General features: G+C 52.9%; 2 protein-coding genes across 2 annotated transcripts in view; both read left to right on the forward strand.

Annotated features, from left to right (window-relative positions):
* The first annotated feature begins 11,967 nt into the window (after positions 1–11,967).
* Positions 11,968–21,156, forward strand: part of LOC141934030 (feather keratin Cos1-1/Cos1-3/Cos2-1-like) — a 37,415-nt gene continuing 28,226 nt past the window's right edge. The window contains exon 1 of the mRNA XM_074849184.1: positions 11,968–12,099. Within this exon, the coding sequence (XP_074705285.1) occupies positions 11,968–12,099 (132 nt within the window). The remainder of the gene's footprint in view (positions 12,100–21,156) is intronic.
* LOC141934031 (feather keratin Cos1-1/Cos1-3/Cos2-1-like) lies at positions 12,462–12,767 on the forward strand. Its single transcript, XM_074849185.1, has one exon. It carries the CDS (start codon positions 12,462–12,464, stop codon positions 12,765–12,767), a length of 306 nt encoding a protein of 101 aa, XP_074705286.1.

The following is a 21,156-nucleotide window of genomic DNA, read 5'->3' on the forward strand; positions in this document are numbered from 1 at the left end:
TTCTCCCTCCTCCAGCAGGAACACCTGTGGCTCCCTCAGCCAAGGGCATTCTCAGCATCTCCACAGTGAGGGGCCCTGGGGGATCTGGGTCCCCAATTATGGAAAGGTGCTACACCCAGTCAGTTGGCAGTGGAGTCCTCACCTCCCCAGCTAGATTCACCTGCTCTTCTGCACAGCCACTGCTGGGCCATCTGGGATGTCAGGGGTTTCTTCCCTACTGAGGTTTCACAACTTCCCCTGGGGTCCTCAGCTCTCCGGGGATGTTGCTATTTCTTCTGAGAACAGAACCCTCCTCCATTTCTGTCACTTCTCCTCTGTCCTACATCAGCTTCCTGGGAACATCTCTGCCTCAAATCCACAGAAATAGGAGATGAACCCTGCTGTGCAGCACCCAGGGGCTCTGCCTGTGTGTTGTTCTGGTGGAGCAAGCCATGGGGAGAGAGAGGAATCTGGCTCCAGAGAGGCTGGAGAATAGTTTCTCTGTAGGGGAAGGGATGAGGGGTCAGCAGGAAACAGGATGAGGGATCAATGTGTCACCCAGACACATACCCAGGGAGCACATGGGGCACCCACTGGAGCGCTGCAATGTGAGGGGTGGTGATGGGGCAGCCCTGCACCCCAGAGCTGAAAGGGCACGCAAAATGGTGGGGGATGGGCAGTGGAGACCCCTACTGCCACCCCCTTTCCAGATCAACTCCAGAGTGCTCACATGCACCAATCACAGCAGAGATAAAAAAGCCTGTTCATTTTGATTATGTCTTATATAGGCTTTGCTCCAAAAATCTCCACAGTGTGGTGGGTAAGGATCCAGGTAACGAAAATGGTAATAGTAGGAATAATCTCATGGAAGTTTTGCACCTCCTTCTGGTGTAAAAGGAGGATTCTAGAATTGTGGAGGGTTCCATGGCTGACAAAGCCTTTCCCAGGTGGAAGAGCAGGCTAAAGCTTAGCCTCCAAGGGGGTACAGAGATGGATCTGCCTTACCTAAGAGTCACAGCAGACATCTACACCAACATTAGGACTTCAGCATTTCAAATGAGAGCAGAAATTGAGCCATAGTCCTCAACCTGCAACCATTCTCACTGACCTCAGAGCCACATCCATGGAATTCTCTCCTTCCATCATGCCTGTTTCTTTTCTCTCACCGTCCCTTACACATTGTCTGGCTTGGCTGCACCTGGGTCCATCAGTGTCTGCCCTGAGGCTTCTCCCAGCACCATTCTAGGATGCAGGTCTCAGACACCTGAAGAATAACACTCTCAACATGGCAGACCCCGACTGTCCCTCTCAAAACCTCCATTTAGTGGGAAATTTCTCCCTCTGTTCAGAAAATACCCCATGAACCAGGGAATCCATTTCCATGTAACCAGTAGCCCATAGTAACCACAAGACAATTGTTCATGGAGACGTCAGGCACCTGCATTTCCAAATTTCTAGTAGGCATTTCCCCTGTTCCAGACTGTTTTCCCTGCTCCTTGCATTATCGATGTCCTCAAGTAGGGTTTGACTCCATCTGGCCTTGCATCCCCCAGTCAGGTGTTAGAAGCACCAAAAAACTCTATCTCAATCTTCTCTTTGGAAGGCTGAAGAAGGCCAGTTCTCTCAGCATCCCCTCATGTCTCATGTTACCAAAACACAGAATTGGTACATTTGGAAGGGACCTCTGGAGGTCAGCAGGTCCAAACCCCGCTTCAGGAAGAGTCACCTAGAGCTGGTTGCAAAGGTCCGTGTCCAGAGGGATTTGGAGGACCTCCAAGGATGGAGACTCCTCAACCTCTCTGGGCATCCTGTGCCAGTGCTCCCTCACCATCACAGTGAAAAAGGGTTTCCTGGTGTTCAGACAGAGCCTCCTGTGTTTCACTTTGTGCCCAATGTCCCTTGTCCTGTCACAGGGCACCACGCAGAAGAGCCTGGCTCTGCCTTCTTCACACCCTCCCTCCTGATATTTGTACACAGTGATGAGAGCTCCCCGGAGACTTCTCTCCTTTGTGCTGAACAGTCCCAGCTCTCTCAGCTGGGATCTCCACACGAGACATTCTCCAGGCTCTTCATCACGGAAGTAGCCCCTTGTTTGACTGTCTCCAGTATGACTGAGACACACAGTTCCCAGTGAAAATACACTCACTTACACCCTCTGGGGTCACAAGCACACTGCTTATACATCAGTCCCTCCAGGTGCTGACCCTTCTCCAGTGGCTGGCACCAAGGTCTAAAATCCCTGTAGACACTTGCTCTTCATCCAGTTCCTGGCACCCAGCTCTCCCTTTCACTCCAGTCTCTCCAGCTACTGGCGCTCAGACCTTGCAGCACTCACACATTGGAAAGGGAGTGAAGCTACAGAGAAGGGTGTTAAGAAAGGATTTAATAAGGAGGCAGGTGTGACTGTGGTGATCAGGCACAGGGCTCATGCTTAGGGGCAGACCTGCTTTTATCCTTCCTCCTCTCTACTGCCTTGTCACCAAACGGGATAAAAAGACTTATCGACACCGATGTGATGTAAATAAGCAGACACTCCTTTATTAATGGTCGGGTGCGTAGGGGAGTCTTCTCACAAACAACGCACACCTAACTCTTGTAGCATGCTCGTTATATAGGATACAGTAATACATAACAAACAAGTTCTCATACATACACATGAATATTCCCATAACTCATTTTCATATTCCCACGTCTTTCCGGTCATGCACACTTGAGTCCTGAAAGGAGACAGGGGGCTGCTTTTACAACCACCAGGGACTAATTACTCAAAAGAAAGACCCTCCAATGTCCTTGGCTCAAGGAAATTGGCTCACATTACAATTTTAACATACTTCAAGGCCCTTTCACAATGTATCTTTTAGAACACCTGGTGTATCCTCTTAGAACACCTGGTGTACAGGGCAATAAATCGTTCTTACTGAACAGCCTAACAATAGTACTTGGTCATGGATCTTATTCTTTAAGAGAAATCTGGTTAATGATTATTACTGGCCTAAGTGGCCTTAGTGTGGGACTTTACAAAGGACATTGTAGCAGCATAACTGGTTCTATGATTACTCTACATCATTCCTTATTTAAATCAAAATCACCAAAAATCACTAAAATCAGCTCAAATTAATATCAAATCAGTAACAGCCTCCCCTTACTCCTCCCCAGTCCCCTCTTCCCCACCACCTTTGACCCTTCCCTTAAGAATTCCTTCAGAACTGTTGCCTGGTCCTGCAGGGCCCCCTCAAACATCCCAAATCCTCAGGTTCCTCTTGTCACTTCTTGTCACTTACAAAGCTCAGCCTCAAACACTTCAAAGCTGCACCTGCAGTTCCCTGATGGCCCATCAGTTAGAGGCTGAAGAGCTCTGGTCTCCCTCCTTGTCTCCCTCATCACTTCCTGAGAGACTGCTGTCATTGTGTGCCTTGATTATCCCTTTCCCTTTTAGTTGTTCTTCCCTTTGAAAGGGAAGGGCACTTGCTCAGACAGCCTTAGCGAACCGGATGCTCTCACTTTCCACAGGCCTTTACAGGTGACCTCTAGTGAAGTTCCGCGGGGGAGTGAGTTCCTCAAGAAGCTGGAAGGCTCCTGTCCCCAGAGAAAACTGGGTCACTTGAGTCATGGCTCTGTGGGGAAACCCCAAGGTGAGCTCACTCTTTGAAGTGTGTCCCTGCAGCACCTGCAGCAGCACTAAGCCATGGCATTCACTTTCCAGGACACCCGAGATGTGGCAAACATGAAGGAAAAGGGAAAGACTGGCCAAATCATCCATCAGTCTCAGAGGTAAAGTGGTGTAAAAAAGTACTTAGGTCATGTGAAATGTCATTCTGGAATGACATTGTACCCCCATATTCCAACGTATTTATTGTTTGCTCTCCCAGATGTCTGTGTTTCCTACAAGAACATGAACCCTCTCTCACAGCTCTTTGGGAACATCCCAGCATGAGGACAGGCCTGAATTCAACCTCCAGGTGTGATCCAAATCTTATCCTTCTCAGCCCATCCAGGTGGAAAGGGGACTTCTCATATCTCTTGCAGGACCTCACAGAGACACTTTTCTCCAGGTGCCTCACTCGCTTTGCCTCCTTCTCTTTCCCTGTGGCCCATCTCTCCCTCAGACACATCAGACACCCACTGAAGAGCAGGTCTTTATCTTAAGGCAACTTCATCAGGCCACCTTCCTCTCTGGTGTCCCAGCCTCAGCATTTGCAGCTGCAGGGCATCTGGCTCACCCCAGACACAGCCCTTTGCTGCCATGGGAGCATGTCAGGGCAACACCTCTCCCTGTGCTCAACTGGAACTGGTCCCAGACCTCCACAGCCACCCCACGGCGATCACCAGGGATGGGCTGGATCTTGTCCGAGTCTGGGATTGTTTTGACTTGTAAAGCGGGGAAGCCCTGCAGCTGCAGCAATAGGGATGGTCTCTAGCACTTTTGAGAGTGAGTGTGTGCCAGTGTGTGTGTGAACAAGTGCCTGTCTGTGTGTGTCTGCGCATGGGTTTGTGTACCCGTGCGTTTTTGCAAGTGAGCAAGTAGGTGTGTGTGGTGTCAGTGTGCGTGTGTGTGTATGTGTGTGGGCATCTGTGTGTGCAGACGAGCACATATCTATCTCTGTACACGAGCTTGCACGTCTATCTACACACAAGTGTGAGTGTGCAAGGGCGTATGAGCACCTCTGAACACTGATGTGACGACAAGTCTCGGGGCTGAATCTTTGTGTGTGTGTGTGTGTGTGCATGTGCAGGGGTTCCTGTGCAACTGGCTGTGCATGCACATGTGTTTTCATGTGTGCTGGTACATCATGGCATCATGCAATGATAGAATATCTCGAGTTGGTAGGGGCCCATAAGGATCATCGAGCGCAACTCCCTGCTCCTTGCAGGACTGCCTAAAACTAAACCATATGGCTGAGAACATCGTCCAGATGCTCCTTGAGCTCTGACACATTTGGTGCTGTGACCACTTGCGTGGGGAGCCTGTTCCAGTGTCCAACCACCCTCTCAGTGAAGAACCTTTTCCTAATGTTCAGGCTGAACTTCCCTGATGCAGCTTCACTCCATTTCCTTGACCTTTTCCTTTCCATTCCATTTCCTATCACTGGTCACCAGAAAGAGATCAGCACCTCCCCTGCTGCTGCCCCCCTTGAGGAAGGTGTGGACTGTGATGAGGTCTCCCCTCAGCCTTCTCTTCTCCAAGCTGAGCAATCCAAGTGACCTCAGCCACTCCTCATAACTCTTGCCCTCAAGACCTTTCACCATCTTGGTCACCCTCCTCTAGACACGCTAATAGTTTGATGTCTGTCTTATTTCAAGGTGCCCAAACCTGCACACAGTACTTGAGGTGGGGCCGCACCACTGCAGAGGGGGACAATCACCTCCCTTGACCGGCTAGCTGTGCTCTGCTTGATGCACCCCAGGTCACTGTTGGCCCTTTAGGCTGCCAGGACACACTGTTGACTTACAGTCAACTTGCCATCAACCCAAAGCCCCACATGCCTTTCTGTGGGGCTGCTCTCCAGCCTCTCGTCCCCCAGTTTGTACATATAACCAGGATTACCTCACCCCAGGTGGAGAATCCGGCACTTGCTCTTTTTACATTTCATGAGGCTGGAGATTGCCCGGCTCTCTAGTCTATCCAGCTCTCTCTGCAAGGCCTCTCTACCCTCCAGGCAGTCCACAGCTCCTCCTAGTTCAGTATCATCATCAAACTTACTTAAAGTACATTTGATTCCTGCATCCAGATCATTTATAAAATCTTTGCAGAGAATTGGCCGTAAAAAGGAGCCCGGGGGAACCCTGGAACATGGACTGAATATTGCTGCAGAGCGACGAGTGGCATAATGGTGGGGAATTTCTGGTGTTATATTTGTGGTGAAGGGACAAGAGATGAAGTGTCTGTAAATTGTCTGCCTTTGATGGTGCTGTGAATGTGTTATTTTAATTTTGGTGTGAGGAATTCTTTTTGTTGATGTAAGTGAAGTTTGTGAATGCTGTAGATTGTGTGATGAATGTATATATTAATGATAATTCTAAAATATGTGACTCACAGAGCAGAGGGGTGGAATATATTGGGTATCTGGGGCAAAGTTTTGGTTGCAGGGGTGGCTTCTCTGAGCAGATGCCAGAAGCTGTCACCCCATGTCAGACAGAGCCATTCCCAGCTGTTTCTAGGACTGACCGGCCACTGACTAAAGCTGAGCCAATCAGTGATGCTAGTAGCACCTCTATGATATTGAAGGAAAGAAGGGAAAATACTGTTGTACAACAGATTCTGGAAGAGAGGAATGAGAAAATGAGAGAGAAACAACTCTGCAGACACCAAGGTCAGTGAAGAAGGAGGGGGAGGAAATTCTCCAGGTGCCAGAGCAGAGATTCCCCTTTGTGGTGAAGACCGTGGTGACACAGGTTGTCCCCGTGCAGCCCATGCAGGTCCATGGTGGAGCAGATATCCACCCTGCAGCCTGCGGAGACCCCACACCACAGCAGGTGGATGTGCCCTGAAGGAAGCTGTGACCACGTGAAAGGCCAAATTGGAGTAGGCTCCTGGCAGGGCCTGTAGCCCTGTGGAGAGGAGCCCACGCTGGAGCAGGTTTTCTGGCAGAACCTGTGGCTCTGCAGGGGACCCTCACTGGAGCAGTCTGTTCCTGAAGGACTGCACCCTGTGGAAAGGACCCGCGCTGGAGCATTTCATGAAGAACTGCAGCCCATGGGAGGACCTGTGTTGGAGAGGTCCCTGAAGGACTGTCTGCCATGGGGGTACCCCACGCTGGAGCAGGGGAAGAGTGTGAGGAGGAAGGAGCAGAAGCGAATGTGTGATGAACTTATGACAACTCACATTCCCTGTGCGTTTTTCACTGAGCACTTTGCATATGGAGACATAATGTTCGAAGCACGTGGCTGAGGGGATCAGGAATGTACCCAGGAAGAAGTGGGAAAATGAAAGCAGGAAACACAAATGGTAGTTCTGCTGACAAGGAATGTCTCCAGCTTCTAGGGGATAATGGTGGTGGCACAACAGATCTCCAGGTAGGAAAGCCTGCCAAGGGGGAAACACATCAGCAGACTCGGGGGCTGCTCACTCCCCACGGTGACAAGGATGACGCTATTCCCACTAAGATGAGCAGAAAAATGGAGAAGACAAAGACAAGCAGGGCCAGGTGCCCCCTGGGGAGGTCACCCCGCTTGACTGAGTTGGTGTTTCCTTTGGGGCAACATACTGCCCTGTTTGGAAGAGCTACCCAGGCAAGAGGGAGGAACCAAAGGTGTGTTCAGGTCAATCGCCTGTCTCTGTTGGTGTGAGAGGAATAAAATCAAGCACTGCTGCAAGGCAAGGTAAGCAGCTTACCCCAGATGAAGGTCTGGCCCTGCCAGGGTGGAGGAGCAGGTGGTAGACCACAGTAATTAAAAATTAGCAGAGCTCCGACAAACGTTTCTGATCTGTTGGAATGAGCCTTTGCCATGTAAGGGCTGACAGCAGTAGCAACATATTCTACAATTCGTACATCCTGGGTGCGTTGGTTGCTTAATTGCCCCGTTGCTAATTGGCTCTGTCGAACGTGCAGGGAGGCTGTTGGCGGTACTAACAGCCTTGGGGGAGCCCTTGGTGCATGTGCCCGGGAAGGGCAAAAGCTCTGGGACTCTGTCCCCTGGGCGAGGCATTTCTGAGGCAGAGCTGGCCGGCCGTTACAGACAGGCCCGAGGATGCCCCGTTAGGCAGCAGAGTCTGAGCCCGTCGGGAGGCAGCAAGAGAGCCTGGGGGAAAGCCCGCCCTGCCCTGCCTGCCTTGCCCAGCCCGTCTGCCTGTCCCTGGGCAGCGCTGCCCAAGCGCGGCTCTTTGGTGGCCTCGGGAGCACAGACCCGCAGCGGCCGTCAATGAGAAGAGGTGCTGAGGCCAGGCCTTGACTGCTGGGGGGGCCTGGTGGTGCCGGTGTTGGTGGCGGGGCCGGGTGGGCGGGGGAAGCGGCCCGGGGCCCGGGGCCGGGCGGGGCCGGGCGGGGCGAGGTGGCCCCGGCGGGCGGAGCGGCAGCGCCCCCTGGCGGGCCCGCCCGGGACTGTCCCCCCGCCCCCACCGGCCCCGCCCGGCCCCGCCCGCTGCGGTTCGTGCCCGGCCGCAGCCCCGGCTCCTCTCCCCGTGTCTCCCAGCGCGCAGTAATACACCGCCGCGTCCCCGCGCCGGGGCCGGGCGAGCCACAGGGCGCTGGACCGGCGGTCTGCCGCCACCGACAGCCGCCCCGGCGGGGCCTGCAGCTCTCTGGAGCCCTGAAAAGAGCTCACGAGGAATGCGGGGCCTCGGCCCGGGAGCTGACGGTACCACTGGATGAGGTTCCCGGTCTGAATGTTGGGGTGGGAGCAGTTGATGGTGACGCCGGTGCCCTCGTTGGTCTCTGCCGACGGCTCCTGCTGCACCTGGGCTCTGCCCGCAGCCACTGCCGAGGAGAAAAGAAGAATCCCTTTGCTTCAGCTGAACATGTCGTGCAGCGGGAGAGGGGAGACGGGGACACTTCACAGATGATGGGGGTGTGATCTGAGAACACAGGATGGACAGACAGTTCCTCTGAGAGTGGTTCTTTGGGGACAGGAATGTTTGGAAGGACAGTCCGAGTCAGGAAGAGGAGAAGGGACTGAGGAAAAGAGATTGGCTGGGATGGATGGATGGATGGATGCGGAAGTGGAGTAAGAGAATAGAGAAGAAAGCTTAGAGGGAAGAGCTCGTTGGGGACAGAAGGGAGGACAGAGAAGAGAATAAGGTTCAAGAGGAGCAGGAGGGTCACAGGCGAGCCCCGGCCCAGCCCCGGCCCCCGCAGCCCCTGTCCCAGCCGCCGCCGGCAGCCCCGCGCACCCAGGAGCACCGCGGCCAGCCCCGCCAGCCCTGCGCCCCGGCCCTGCCGCATCCCGCCGCTCCGCCGCCCGCGCCTCGCTGCCCCCCGCCAGCCCCGGCTCTCTGCTCTGGCCGCGGCGCCTCCTCTCCGCCGCCTCCGCTCCTCTCGGCCGCCGCCAGCTCCGCCCCGGGGCTGAGCCCTGCCCCCGGGGCGAGGAACGCGGCGCTGCCGAGCCCGGGTCCCCCCGCAGTGGCCGGCGCAGACGGGGACGGGACGAGCCTCCGCGGGGGCACCCGGCGCTGCCGCAGCTCCTGAAACCCGGTGCAGGGCGCTGCTGCTGCGCGGGGACAAGGCACCCCAGAAGCACTCCGAGCCCGCCCCGGGGGCCCCTCGGGCTGCTGCTGCCCTCGGAGCCGCTGTCGTCGGCCGAGGGGCCCGTGAAAGGCCGGCAGCGGCCCCGGGAACAGCGGCTGGGAGCGCGCAGCGAGCAGGAGGCGGCGCCGCGGCAGAGACCGGCCGGAGCGGAGCTGCCCGCAGCGGCACGGGCTGTGCGGGAGTGCGGGCAGAGGCGGCACCGGCACCGCCACCTCGGCCGCGGGGACGCCGCTTCCCTGGGAGGAGCCCAAGGGGACGGGGAACGGCACGGCAACAGGGCGTGGCGGGAAGCTTTGGGTGTTCGAATTGGAAAACCGGGCACTTAAGAGTAGATGTGGGAGGAAAGGGCACGCGGTTCTGCTGCTGGATGCTCTCCTCCATCAGGACAAAAGGCAAAGGCAGATTTCAGGTGAAGTCTCCAGGCCGCGCCACGCACGTGTCGACTGCCAGGCAAAATGCAGGAAGAACCAAGTGCTGACGGGCACTTCTCGGGGCAAGGAGGGCAGGCAGGGGGAGGTTGTGCAAGCGGGGGAGGTGGAACAAGTACAGGGGGAGAAGCTGAACGCATAAGAGGAGAAATCAGTGCTGCTGGCAGGGATGTGGTCTGGGAGAGAAACAGCACCTTTCTGGAGCCAGATGGATTCTTCCTCCCTGCAAACACAAGGACAAACCCAGCCCTCCTCTCCAGCACTTCTCAGGCAGCTTCTCTCCCCAGCTGACACCGTGACTCACAAGCCCTTGATCCTCCCTCCTCTTCCTCAGTCCAAAGGTGTCTCACATGGAGGGAAAATACCTACGGACTGTGGCCCAGCCCCCTCCCACCACACAACCTGGTGAAGTCAGCTTTCATGTCCTGATTGCTCAGGGTGAGCATCAGAGGATTCAGCAGGGACATCTCTGTGGTACAGAAGTCAGCAGCCACGCTGTGCGCAGGGTTCTGGGATTCCGTCCTCAGGTGCTTGAGACCGCGGGCACTTAAGAGCTGCCACTGCACTGAGGCAGGTGGTCATAAAGGAAGTGCAGGGTTGTGTCGAAGGTCTTGCTGACTTCTAGGTACTCCCTCCCCCTGCCCTCCCCTTGTTCCACAGTGCCTGTTAGCTCCTCAGAAAGCAATGAGGGTGGCCCTCAGCTACACTAGAGCCTCAGCTCAAAAGTGGCTCCACGGAGAGGGGAATCAGCCCTGGCTGAGCTCTCCCAGCAGAGCTCCCTGGCACTGATCTCCCCGAGGTCACTCAAGGGAAGGGGGGAAGCCTTGGCTGCACTGTGTCCAAGCTGGGCCTGAGCACAGGCAGACAAATATTCAGGAGGGGAGATGGGCTTAGAACATTTACCCACTGTACACAGCCGTTGTTGGAAAGAGAGTCTCTTCTGGACAGCCCTGTGGGGCAGCAGCAGGCTTTGGGGGATGTGGTGTTGAACTTAATGCCCCTTCCCTGCCCGGGGCAGTTGCTGGGCACTCAGAATAAGATTCCAATGTGGGACAGGAAGGTCCCTGTGGGCTGAAGTCAAAAGCCGTCATCATTTCTTTGGCTTTCCTTGTGATACCCACAGGGTCTGTCCTTCCCCTCACAGCACAGCGATATCAGGCTTCATGCTCCTTTCATTCAGTACCTGTTTCATCCAAGATCTCAATCCCTCCCTGATACAGCACCAGGTTGATGGGATGCACAAATATATTTATCATGTGCAGGGACCTGAGAGAGGGCCATGTCTCAGCCCAGACACCACTGACACTGCACGGGAAGCAGATGCACTCAGGGATGGCCAGCACATGGTCAGCAGGATTCCTCAGCCTTTCTCCTTGCCCAGAAAGCAATCCCTGTCCTTCTGAACTCTCTAGAGCTGGGGAGAGCAGCCGTGTCCTGGCCTGGAGAGGCAGGGAGGGGGCACTGCCAGCCGTGCTGAGGCACTTCCAATATTCTTACGCTGAATTAAACTAAGGAGCCAAACTGGAGTGAAACCATCCTTGTAGTTGCAGTGGAGCGTGAGCTTTGGAGGGGCAGGAAAAGGAGGTCTCAGGAGCCAGGGGCTGCACTTCAGAGCGTCTTCCCTGGACACATCTCTAGCAGGCTGGTGCCATCACTGTTCAGCTGCACTCAGGCTCCTTCTGACCCTGGGAACCTGCTGCTCTGTGGTGCTCATGGACAGAGCAGAGGGGAATGTCCCTGCCATGAGCAGCACATTCCCTTGAGATGAAGGACACACAAGAATACACAAACAGATGCTCCTGCACACTACTATGGAAGTATAGACAAATTTGAACTTGCACATGCATTCAAAAATACCCATCTGCTTACAAGGAAACACAAGAAAGAACACACATGGGAACACAATGGTCCATGGACTCTGCTGAGGATCCCGGGTGACTGGACAGTGTTAAGCAGGATGGGGTCAAACCCCAACAGCACAACACCTACACCTGGGGAGGCAACAACAACTGACCACTAAGGTGAGCTGAAGAAGGAAGCAGGAAAAGACAAGGGCATAGCACAAACTCATACATGGAATCCCACTGCATCCAGCTGTGAACGGCTGGAGTTTCCTCCTGGAACAACACTTCAAAGATCCCCACCAGAGTGATTGAGACTGACATCATTTCCCTGCTCTGGAAACATCCAACAGTTGAGCTGAGTCTTCTGCCAGCACTGCTGCATTCCTGCCCTAGAAATCCTGGGGCCTTTCATCCCAGTGCTCAGAACAAGCCTTCACTGGGGAATGGGCATGGCACAAACCTGGAAATGAAAAGGAGCAGTGCAGGAAATGAAAGCACAGCCCATATCATTAGCTGTGATGGTTTGCATTCAAGATGAGCTTGTCAGAAAATTGTTACCTCTGCAAAGGTGCCTCTGGTCCTGCGGCAGTGAAGGCAGGTATAAAAGGCAGCCCAAGTCCCTGCTCTCTCATGCACTTCTCTTGGCTCCTTCTGCTTGGGAACCAGGTGAGTCTGAAGCCCCTTCCCCTCCACCTGAGAGACATCCCAGCTGATATTGCTCTGTCCTGTCCTGGGGTGTGGATCTTCTTATCATGACATAGGGAAGCGGAGACCAAGTGTGCTTAGCGAGAGAAGCTGGCATGTGGCTGAGGGGGCTTTTGGTTTAGAAATTCAGAGACATCCTCCCTGGGTCAGGCTTCTGTTTGTGGGGGAATGAATACCATGTGGCTCTTGGCAGAGCTTCCAGCTCCCCACTCAGTATTGGCTTTGGATTCTTGGTGACAGGATAACCAGGCAGCTCCTCACCCACCCTTGGGCTCTGCTTCCTCCCTGACCTCTCTCCCAGGTGCACCTTCACCCTCAGAGACATGTCCTGCTATGACCAGTGCCTGCCATGCCGGCCCTGCGGCCCGACCCCGCTGGCCAACAGCTGCAATGAGCCCTGTGTCAGGCAGTGCCAGGACTCCACTGTTGTCATCCAGCCCTCCCCCGTGGTGGTGACCCTGCCCGGACCCATCCTCAGCTCCTTCCCACAGAACACTGTTGTGGGCTCCTCCACCTCCGCTGCCGTTGGCAGCATCCTCAGCTGTGACGGAGTGCCCATCAACTCTGGGGGCTTTGACCTCTCCTGCATTACCAGCCGCTACTGTGGCAGAAGATGTCCCCCCTGCTAAACCCACTGGTGACAGCCCAGACAAGGACCCAAGAACTCAGAAGCTCATGCTGGACTGAGGACAGAGCTCCTGGCCAGTGACTTCAGAGAGGCTGAGCATCCTTCCAAGGGAGGGCTGCAGGGTCTCTCTGAAAACATGGCCAAAGTCTAACTTCCTCTGCCTTCTACCCCCTCGCATCTCTTTCTTGTCTTCTGTTTTTCTGGCCTGTAAGACCCACAAAGCCAAGCTGGGGGATCTGCTGGCCCCTCTCCCTCCATGTTGATCCATCCCTTGTGGGATCTCCACCGTGGCCGATGGGCACAGACATTTAGCAGCTGCTGGTGCTCTCCCTGCTCTGGCCGTCTCCTCCTAAATTGGACTAATTTCCATCTTCAGGGTCATTAAAGCTTTCTGCATCCCAGCCTCTGCCTCCACATAATTCTTTTGTTGGTGGACATTGTATCGAGTTGCTGAGGAAGAAAGGCATTGTCTTGACTGGTGGGGGATTGGGTGGAGACTTTTCATCATTCGGAGAGGAAGGGGAGGATGGGACACATGGCAGTGGGGCACCTTCTGACATTGTCACTTGGAGATGAAGGAGACATCCCTGGCCACTGACACTTGGGGCCTCCTGTTGAAGCATCTTGACCTGCAAATCCCTGGGTGCATGGGGGAAAGAGAGCTGCCAGGGGAGAGCTGATGGCAATTGTCCCAGGAAGGCCATGAGCTTGAGATATCTGAGGTGCATGTCGAGACCAACCGACCTGTTTGCTGAGTGAGAGAGAGTCAGAAAAGCACCTCCCAGCCCCAACATAACAAAGGTGTCAGAAATGACTCTGTTGAGGGAGCAAGGGAAGAAGTGGGGGAGAGAAACGATCTGTTCTTCCTGTGTCTGAAATGCTCCTTCTGGGTTTCTCCCTCCTCCAGCAGCAACACCTGTGGCTCCCTCAGCCAAGGGCATTCTCAGCATCTCCACAGTGAGAGGCCCTGGGGGGTCTGGGTCCCCAATTATGGAAAGGTGCTACACCCAGTCAGCTGGCAGTGGAGTCCTCACCTCCCCAGCTAGATTCACCTGCTCTTCTGCACAGCCACTGCTGGGCCATGTGGGAGGTCAGGGGTTTCTTCCCTGCTGAGGTTTTGCATCTTCCCCTGGTCCTCAGCTCTCTGGGGACACTGCTATTTGTTCTAGGAAGAGAAGTCTCTTCTGTTTCTCTCACGTCTCCCCTTTCTTTCCTCAACAAAGCTTCTCCCCCACGTCCCCAGAAATAGGAGATGAGCCCTGCTGTGCAGCAGCCCAGGGGCTTTGCCTGTGTCCTGCTCTGGTGGTATAAACTACAGACTGAGAGGAACTTGCCTTCAGCGAGGCAGCTGAATGCCACAAAACCAGAGGCAATAAAGAGAACAAATTCCATAGGGAAAGGGGTGATGGGTCAACAGGGAACAGGATGAGGGATCAGTGGGTCACCCCCCTACACACACAGGGAGCCCATGGGGCACCCACTGGAGCACTGCACTGTGAGGGGTGGGGTATAGGGCAGCGCTGCACCCCAGAGCTGAAAGGGCATGCAAAGGGATGGGGGGTGGGCAGGTGGAGACCCCTACTGCCACCCCCTTTCCAGATCAACTCCAGAGTGATCCCATCCACCAGTCACAACAAAGATAACTTCCTGTTCATTTTGGTTTTGTCATATGGGTTTTGCTCCAGAAAACCTCCACAATGAGGTGAATAACGATCTAGGTAATAATAATGGCAACAATAAGCACATTCTCATGGAAGTGCTGCACCTCTTCATGCTGTAAAAGAAGATTTCTAGAGAAGTGGAGGGTCGTAAGTTCAACACAGTCTTTCCCAGGTGGAAAAGCAGGCTGAAGCTTACGCTCCAACGGGCTGCTGAGATGGATCTGCCTTCTTAGGCTTTGCAGCAGATGTAAGACCTGTACAGGAAGAAGAGGATTTCTGCATTTTTACTGAGAGGAGAAAAAGAGTCATAATCCTCAACCTGCAACTATCCTTGCTGACCCCAGGGCCACATCACTGGGATCTCTCCATTCTTGATGCTTGTGACTCCTCTTTCAACATCCTTTATACTTTGTCCAGTTTTCTGCACCTGGCTCCATCATAGTGTCTGCCCCACATCTCCTTCAGCACACCTCTAGGATGTAGCTCTCCGACACCTGAAGAATGACACTCCAAGCCCTGCAGACCCTGACTGTCCCTTTTAAATCCTCCAGGCAGTATCAGCTTTCTCCTCTATCCAAACTAAAGTACCTCAGGAACCAGTGTATCTCCCTGCCTGCCTGTAGTGGCCCACAGTAACCAGAAGATGATTGTTCCTGGAGGAGTTAGGGATCCGCATGGCAGCTGACCTGAGTAGGCATGGACACGTGCTGTGCTGTGCTCTATATATCACTTGGCACTCGGCAATGATGCCACAAACACATCCTTGTCTTTAGGAGTGAATGAAACACCGTGTTTTCATAATAACGTTATTTTGCTCAGCAGTAGAAATGACGAACAGACTTGCCTATTTGTAAGAAAATCCCATGAAAACTCCAAAGATGAGATTGTCAGTGAATCTCAGAATGGGCACGATTTGCAGCACGTGACAAACCCCAACTCAAGGTCCTTTTCATGATCCATAATTGGGATTTGCCAGAATCTGAAGGGACATAACATTACCTGTGCCATCCCCCTTTTCCTTCTTGTCTCATCTCAGTTAATGGTATTTTAATCAACACCTTATGGAGCTGCAGTGCCATTCTTACTGGGATCCATCTACACCCATGCTCCAACCACGTGGGTAAAACCAAAACACATTCCTAATTTCCGCTATAAATTTCCCCTGTTCCAGACTGTGTCCATTGCCTTTCTTTCCATCACTATGCTCAAGGAGAGTTTTGCTCCCTCTGGCTTCCTCCAATCATCCTCCAGGTTTGGCTCCTCTCTCCATCCTCCAGTCAAGTGTTAGAAGATTAAAAACCTCTCCCTTCAGCGTCTCATTTGAAGGCTGAAACACGTCATTTCTCTCAGCCTCTCCTCATGTCTCACATTATGGAATCACAGAATTGTTAAATTTCAAACGGACATGTGAAGGTCACCTGCTCCAATCCCCTGCTGAGGAAGGTTCACCTAGAGCTGGTTGTCAGGACCATGTTCAAGATGTTTTTTGAATGCCACCAAGGATGGAGACTCCACAACCTCTCTGGGCATCCTCCGCCAGTGCTTCCTCATCCTGACAGTCAAACATTGTTTCCTGATGTTCAGACGGAGCCTCCTGTGTTTCACTTTGTGCCCAATGCCTCTTGTCCTGTCACAGCGCACCATGGAGAAGAGCCTTCTTCACAGACTCGCTTCTGATATTTGTACATGTTGATGAGATCTTCCCTGAGACTTCTCTGTGCTGAACAGTCCCAGCTCTCTTAGCTGGGATCTCCATACGAGACATGCCCCAGGCTCTTCATCCCCTAAATAGCCTGTGGCTTGACTGTCTCCAGTACGGTTGTGACATACAGTTCTCAGTGAAAACACACATGCCTACTGTACTGGGTCTGGCTGAGCCGGAACTGGTTTTCCCCTATAGCAGCCCTCATGGTGCTGTGTTTTATGTTGGGAACTGGAAGGGTTTTGATAACACATTGGTGTTGTGGCTGCTGCTGAGTAGTGCTTACACAGCACCAAGGCTCTTTCCGACATTCCCCCACCCCACCCCCACCCCCACCAAGTGGGACGGGGTGGGCAAGATCTTGGGAGGGGACACAACCAGGACAGCTGACCCGAACTGACCAAAGGGATATTCCAGACCATATGACATCTGCTCGAGTATAAAGCTGGGAAAAAGGAGGAGGGGGGGGGGGGGGGGGGGGGGGGGTGTACGTGTGTGTGTCACCCTTGCTCGTCTGAGGCAATAACTATGTGTATCGGAGCCCTGCTTCCTGAGAAGGCCCGACATCACCTGTTAATGGGAAGTAGAGGATAAATCTGTTTTCTTTTTGCTTCCACACCCAGACCTTTGCTTTGCTTTGCTTACATTAAAACTGCTTTTGTTTTACCCACAAGGGTTGGTTTTTTTCCTATCTTATTTTCTTTCCCCTTTTTGATCTGTTGGGAAAAAATGGGGAGGAGACGGAAGTGATTGCAAAAGGAACAAGCTTTAGAAAACTCTTTTCTCTTAGGATATTATTAATAACAGGAATAATTAATAAATAGATATTGGTTTATAGGCTTAATTAATAGAGCACAGGTGCTCTAGGAACAATACTGACAGTTTAAGCAACTTAGAAAGGCTAGGTAATGAAAAGCTAGACATAGATTAAGTATATATTAAATAGAACATTTTGAGTCTTTTCTCAGAAGTCTAAAAGTGAATTATGATGAAGATTGTTCAGAAGATAAGTAACCATGATGACCAAAGTCAATGGTCATCAATGAGCAGTGGTATCCGAAGAGGAATTGGAACAGAATGATAAGAACCAGTCGAAACTGTGGAATATGATGGACTTTTGAAATTGATGATGAATTGAGAGCTGAAAGTTCCTGGAAAATCACCAAAGACTCTTTTTGTTGTATGTTATATCATATATATAGGGGGTGATTTTTGTGAGCTGTTGCCACTCACTGAGGTGCTGGCCCATCTCTGAATTGTTAATAAAGCAACCCTAGAGATACCCACAGTCTGGTGAAATCCCTTAGAGGTGATAGAGCAACTTAGTGGGTACCTGGCTAAATGCCAAGGTCAAACCACCACACCTACACCCTCTGATTTCACTCAACACTCACATTTGTTCATCCCCCAAATACCATCATGGGCCCTCAGCCCGTCTAATAGCCGTGCCTGGAGCCTGGGCCCTCTCACCCAGCACCTGGGGTTCCTCCTTCTCTCTGGCTAGACCAGCCTGATGTTCACTGGCAAAAAGATTTGTGAAATCTCCCATTCCTCTCACCATCATCCCCACACTCTTGGATCCCCCAAACATTACCATGGCTTGGTAATATCAGCCTGTCTAGCAGCCATGAGTGGGCCCTGGGCTCCCTTACCCACCTCTGTCTCAGACTTCAGATACAGCTTCTCTGCCCACTCCCTGAAATATGCTGCCAATTCCACGTACACACCCATGACCATCGGGTTCATTTCACAAAGAAAAATGAGAAACACACTGAGGTCCCTCCAGTCACTGGTTCTTAGACCTGTCACAGATACACGTGCAATGTGGTCCCTGCAGTTGCTGACAGCAAGATGTATGACCCTTCTGTCATGTCCTTCCTTCTCCAGTTGATGGCACCCAGACCTTGCTTACACTCCAGTCCCTCCAGCTGCTGGTGCAGAGGGGAATAGGCTCTTTGACGAGTGACCCTTCTCCAGTTGCTGGCACTTAGATCTTACAGCGCACAGCCTGGTAATTCAGCTACTGGCCCCAAGGCCTACAATCCCTATGGGCATTGAATGGTTGTCCAGTTCCTGGCACCCAGCTCTCTCTTTCACACCAGTCTCTCCAGTTACTGGCACACAGACCTTGCAGCACTCACACACGGGAAAGGGAGTGAAGTTACTCAGTAGGATGGTTAGAAAAGCATTTCACAAGACAAGGGGGACAGTAGTGATCAGGCACAGGCATCATCCTGACATGTGCCCTGACTGAACCCTGCTTCTGTGCCACTGGCTCCTTTTTTCCTTCCTCCTCTCTAGCGCCTCCCCTTGCTCCTCCCCAGTCCCCTCTTCCCCACCACCTTTGACCCTTCCCTTAAGAATTCCTTCATAACTGTTGCCTGGTCCTGCAGGACCCCCTCAAACATCCCAAATCCTCAGGTTCCTCTTGTCACTTCTTGTCACTTACAAAGCTCAGCCTCAAACACTTCAAAGCTGCACCTGCAGTTCCCTGATGGCCCATCAGTTAGAGGCTGAAGAGCTCTGGTCTCCCTCCTTGTCTCCCTCATCACTTCCTGAGAGACTGCTGTCATTGTGTGCCTTGTTTATCACTTTCCCTTTGACTTGTTCTTCCCTTTGAAAGGGAAGGGGAACTTGATCAGACAGCCTCAGTAAACTGGGTGCTCTCAGCTTTCAAATGGCCTAACAGGATCCTCGGGTGAAGTTCCTCAGGTGTGCAACTTCCTCAAGAAGCTGAAAGGCTCCTGTCCCCTGAAACAATTGGGTCTCTTGAGTCAAGGCTTTGGGGTGAAACCTCATGGCAATTCTGGGGAGTCCCTAGAGCTGAAAGAGACCTGAAAAGCAGGGGGACAGCTCAAGGGGTTGAACAGAAAATCTTGTCCAGTACCTGGTTGATGGGCCTTTGACACATGTTGAGGCTTTCACTGATCCCCAGATGTAGAGCTAGAAGAACATCTTCCCTCTTTTGTTTTTTTTTTTTCCCAGGAGATTAAATCACAGGAGCAGACATGTGTTTTGCCACGAGCCTCCTCCTCCAACAGTGGTTATTGGTGGATGCCAAGGAAGAGTAACATTGGGACAAGCAGCTGGGATACTTCTCCTGAATACTCACAGATGTGTCCCACTCACTTTCAGCAGCTCAGGATTGTTCCTGAATCTGCAGTGGCAATGGACCCTCGTGGCAAGGAAGGCCAACAGCAGCCTGGGCTGCAGTAGGAAGAACATCACCAGCAGGACAAGGGGCCTGATCTTTCCTCTCTACTCAGCACTGGTGAGGCCACCTCTGGAGTGCTGGGTCCAGTTCTGGCTCCCCAGTACAAGAAAGATAGCTGAATGAGCCCAGCAAAATGGTGCAGGGACTGGAGCAGCTTTCCTATGAGGACAGGCTGAGCGGGCTGGCAGTGTTCAGCCTGGGGAAGAGAAGGCTCGAGGGGGATCTTGGCAGTGTCTGTAAATACCTGATGGGAGGGAATGAAGAAGAGAGACTTCTCAGTAGTGTACACTGACAGGAGCAGAGGTAGTGGACACCAGTTTAAAAAAAAGAACTTATGGTCCTGGGCAACCTGCTCTATCTGACCCAGCTTGAACAGGGGCTGCATGATCTCAGAAGGTGCCTTCCAACCCATCCGGTTCTGTGATTCATTGCAATATGCCCAGATTTCCTCCCTGCTGCACAGGCTGGGCAGGCAGAGACCCAGCCTCACCCCAGCACCAGTGTGCACTTCCTGGGCAGGCTGAGCTCAGAGCTACACCCAAGCAGTGGTGGGGAGGGAGTCGCTCCCCAGCACACACCCTCCCCTTCCTGCGCAGTGCTGCACACTGAGGGCACAGATGTGGAATCGGCACACAGAGGCAGAGAGCGCTGTCCTGGAGCTCGGCATTCCCAACACACAGAAGCACCTGGGAGTCCTCTGCAGACACTCCCTGAATCCACATGAGCTTTGTACTCACTCACCCCCAGCAGCATTGGAGGGGACTCATTTGGGAGCTGCTGGTAACAGTAGATGTAGGGATTGGAATAGCTGGTGGAGAAATTGAAGCAGAGAGTTGTGTTGTGTTGTGTTGTGTTGTGTTGTGTTGTGTTGTGTTGTGTTGTGTTGTGTCCTGCCTGGATGGTCCTTTCTGGAGGGGATTGGAGCACAGAGTCATTCTGCACGTGACCTGTAAAGGCAAGAAGGAATTTCAACACTCCTTGCATTGACCCAGCCTTCTCCTGACAATTTTGGCCATTCCTACACAGGCTGAAAGCATTTTGTCAAACATGTCTGTGAGAGGAGTTTCCATTTCTAGTGTTGGACTCTACCCTAGCAGCTCTCTCTTTCACCTGTGCAAAACAACCCCTAGAGAGGTACTTGTGAACACTGACAGGGATGTGCAGAGTCTTACTTCTCCCTCCATTCCCCTCACAGCTGACATCTCTGTGATGATTCTCCATTCCCACCTGCAGTCCCTGCTCTGCCTACAGAATCAGTCCCAGTTCCCTGCAGAGTCACAGCTCAAATTTCCCTTTCCAAGGGGAAAGGAAGGAGTGTCTGTGATGAACTTCTCCTGTCATCCATTGCCCAGTCAGACACAGGGGCCTGCAACCACTTCTTTCAGGGTTGGAGACAGGCACCTTTGCAGTCCTCCTTGTCTCTCGGTAGTGTCTGAAGGGAGGCAGAACCAGGAACAGCCAAAAGCACCTGGAAGCAGGAGCCTAACTCCCTGTTCCCACAGGGATTTTCTGTCCCTTCTCCCCACACCACAGACAAGGCCCTTCAAGGGAAATGGCCCTGGGAACAGCAGATGCTGTAAACATCCCAGCCAGAGTCAGAGACATGACCTCTCTGTCACAGGAGAACATCCAGCACAACCCTCTGCTTCACAGACATCTACCCCTCATCTCTCCAGGTATCACAGTCAACTCTGTCTGGAGATGACAACTCTGAGAAGAGTGAGAAGAGAGGATCATCTTAGGAACTCAGGGGTGTTTCTGCCTACAGGGGGATTGGACTCCTTACGGGATGCAGTGGAAAGGCATTTGGGGA

This window comes from Strix aluco, chromosome 24 (assembly GCF_031877795.1).
Source record: "Strix aluco isolate bStrAlu1 chromosome 24, bStrAlu1.hap1, whole genome shotgun sequence".
NCBI lineage: Eukaryota > Metazoa > Chordata > Aves > Strigiformes > Strigidae > Strix > Strix aluco.

Coding starts and splice junctions, on each gene's coding strand:
- LOC141934031 (XM_074849185.1), top strand. CDS start 12,462: ATGTCCTGCTATGACCAGTGCCTGCCATGCCGGCCCTGCGGCCCGACC.